The sequence below is a fragment of the Brassica oleracea genome, unplaced genomic scaffold (genome assembly GCF_000695525.1).
Source record: "Brassica oleracea var. oleracea cultivar TO1000 unplaced genomic scaffold, BOL UnpScaffold02473, whole genome shotgun sequence".
Taxonomy (NCBI): Eukaryota; Viridiplantae; Streptophyta; class Magnoliopsida; order Brassicales; family Brassicaceae; genus Brassica; species Brassica oleracea.
In genome coordinates this window covers 1-1,731 of record NW_013619003.1, presented here as the reverse complement: position 1 = coordinate 1,731, position 1,731 = coordinate 1, and the positions used below count along the sequence as shown (strand labels likewise).

The 1,731-nt window shown below is 38.5% G+C and overlaps 1 protein-coding gene across 2 annotated transcripts; it reads right to left on the bottom strand.

Moving 5' to 3' along the window:
• Nucleotides 1-200: 200 nt before the first annotated feature.
• Nucleotides 201-1,419, bottom strand: LOC106321690 (fatty acid desaturase 4-like 2, chloroplastic). 2 transcript variants are annotated; one of them, XM_013759938.1, is made up of 2 exons: nt 693-1,419; nt 201-593 (listed from the first exon to the last, which is right to left on the bottom strand). In XM_013759938.1, exons 1-2 carry the CDS (start codon nt 1,398-1,400, stop codon nt 396-398), a joined length of 906 nt encoding a protein of 301 aa, XP_013615392.1. In that variant the 5' UTR covers nt 1,401-1,419; the 3' UTR covers nt 201-395. The 2 variants fall into 2 exon arrangements, with proteins under 2 accessions (XP_013615392.1, XP_013615391.1); XM_013759937.1 differs by having other exon boundaries at nt 201-1,419.
• Between the last annotated feature and the right edge of the window lie 312 nt (nt 1,420-1,731).

The following is a 1,731-nucleotide window of genomic DNA, read 5'->3' as shown; positions in this document are numbered from 1 at the left end:
AGTGTGCAGTTTGGCGTCTTGACTTACAGCAGAATAAATAAAAGATGACTGTAAATATATTAACCACATTATTGCTTTAATTTTTGAAGAAGTTGTAAATTTAGGAATTTTTCATTGGTTGGTTTATTTATTTATTTACTTTTCCAGCAAAACACCATGTTCTATGTTCCCATTAAGCTTGTGGGAAAATGCTTTCCTAATAGAGAAACAAAAGAGGTATTCGAGACTTTATATGAGACAATACAAGAACATTATTACAAGATGAGAAATAAGATAAAACAAAAGATGGAAAATTTATCGTTTAATGATTTACTTATTTAAGAAATTGAATCGAATATTTTTTTCTGGATGATTAATGTATATGCTAGGTTGTTGGAGATATCAAATTCGTATGTTCATTCGGAGTTTGGGTGGCTCCATGACCTAGGTTTCACCCCGAACTGGACATATAACACCTTTTCTAATGCCTCAAAGATCTTATTGTCATCCAAAACATTGTTCCATACCCCACTCACTATGCAGTAACTCATATACGTACGGTGGTGGCGGTGATGATTCACGTGCTGTCTTCGTGAAAGGAGAAGCCCCATGTCCTGAAACGCCACAACAAGAGGTGGAAGCTTACTCTTTCTTTCATGAGCCCAAGCATGACATTGTTGGCAAAACAATATGCAAAATGCAAACATGCTCACAAAGCCATGAACCACCGGGTCATTACATGCAAGAACTAGTGGAAGAACCGTAAAGGTTATTCCACGAGCCAGAGCGTGTGAATTATTTGCAAATTGACGTATGGTGATTATCCAAGGCCATTTGTGGTGACCTCGTGCAGCTTCGATTTGGGTTCCTACTAGAGGCGTTGACTCATCACCGTAGTTATCGATGGCCCAGTGGTATAGACCAGAGCCAAGATCAGCTAAGATGTAACCTGCGTAACCGGCTAAAGCTGGTTCGAGCAAGATATGAGAACCAAACCCTCCAATAATAGACTTGGCAAAAGAGGCAAACACGGTGGTGCAACCCGCTCCGACCCATAACCGGTGGGTCAGTGTAGATTGTAGAGTTGGGTCGTTGGAGGGAGGAGGGTTCACAAGGCGTTTCTCAAGAACGAGCTTCTCACGGTTAGGATGAGACTTCTTGGCGGGGGTAAGAGAGCACGTAACACGTGCACGGAGAAGCGACGGACGATGGCTTCTTGGGATGTTGTTTGTGATGGGACTTAGAGTGTACTTCGTTTGAAGAAGTACAGCCATTGTAGGGGAAGATATCAAGTTTGTATATGTTTTCCAAAGCTTAAAAAGCGATAGAGGAAAGTATTGAGAAGATAAATTCGATCCGAATAAAAGAGAGACGAAAAGATAATAACATAAGAAAATAGTTAAGGGGAAATGATTCTTCATTGATGAATGAATGTTAAACATACGCAATATATAGAAGGGAGAATTAACTCTGTTACGTGTAACTAGCCAAAATGATAATTTAACTAATCTTATCGATAAGGCTAAAGTTTTTGTCGTGTGCGAACGTTAGAGATGCGTGGCCAGCATTGGCCAATGACAATGTGATCGCTAGCAAATTGTTTAGGTGTGAAACTTACAGGATTTCTTAAAAATTTGGATTCTTAACATCTCGTTGAAAGTTTTTATCATAACTAATCATCTCACAAATAAAAAAAATATTACTATTTTAATAAAATGGAGATTTTAAATACTGAGCACTCTACATTTAAAA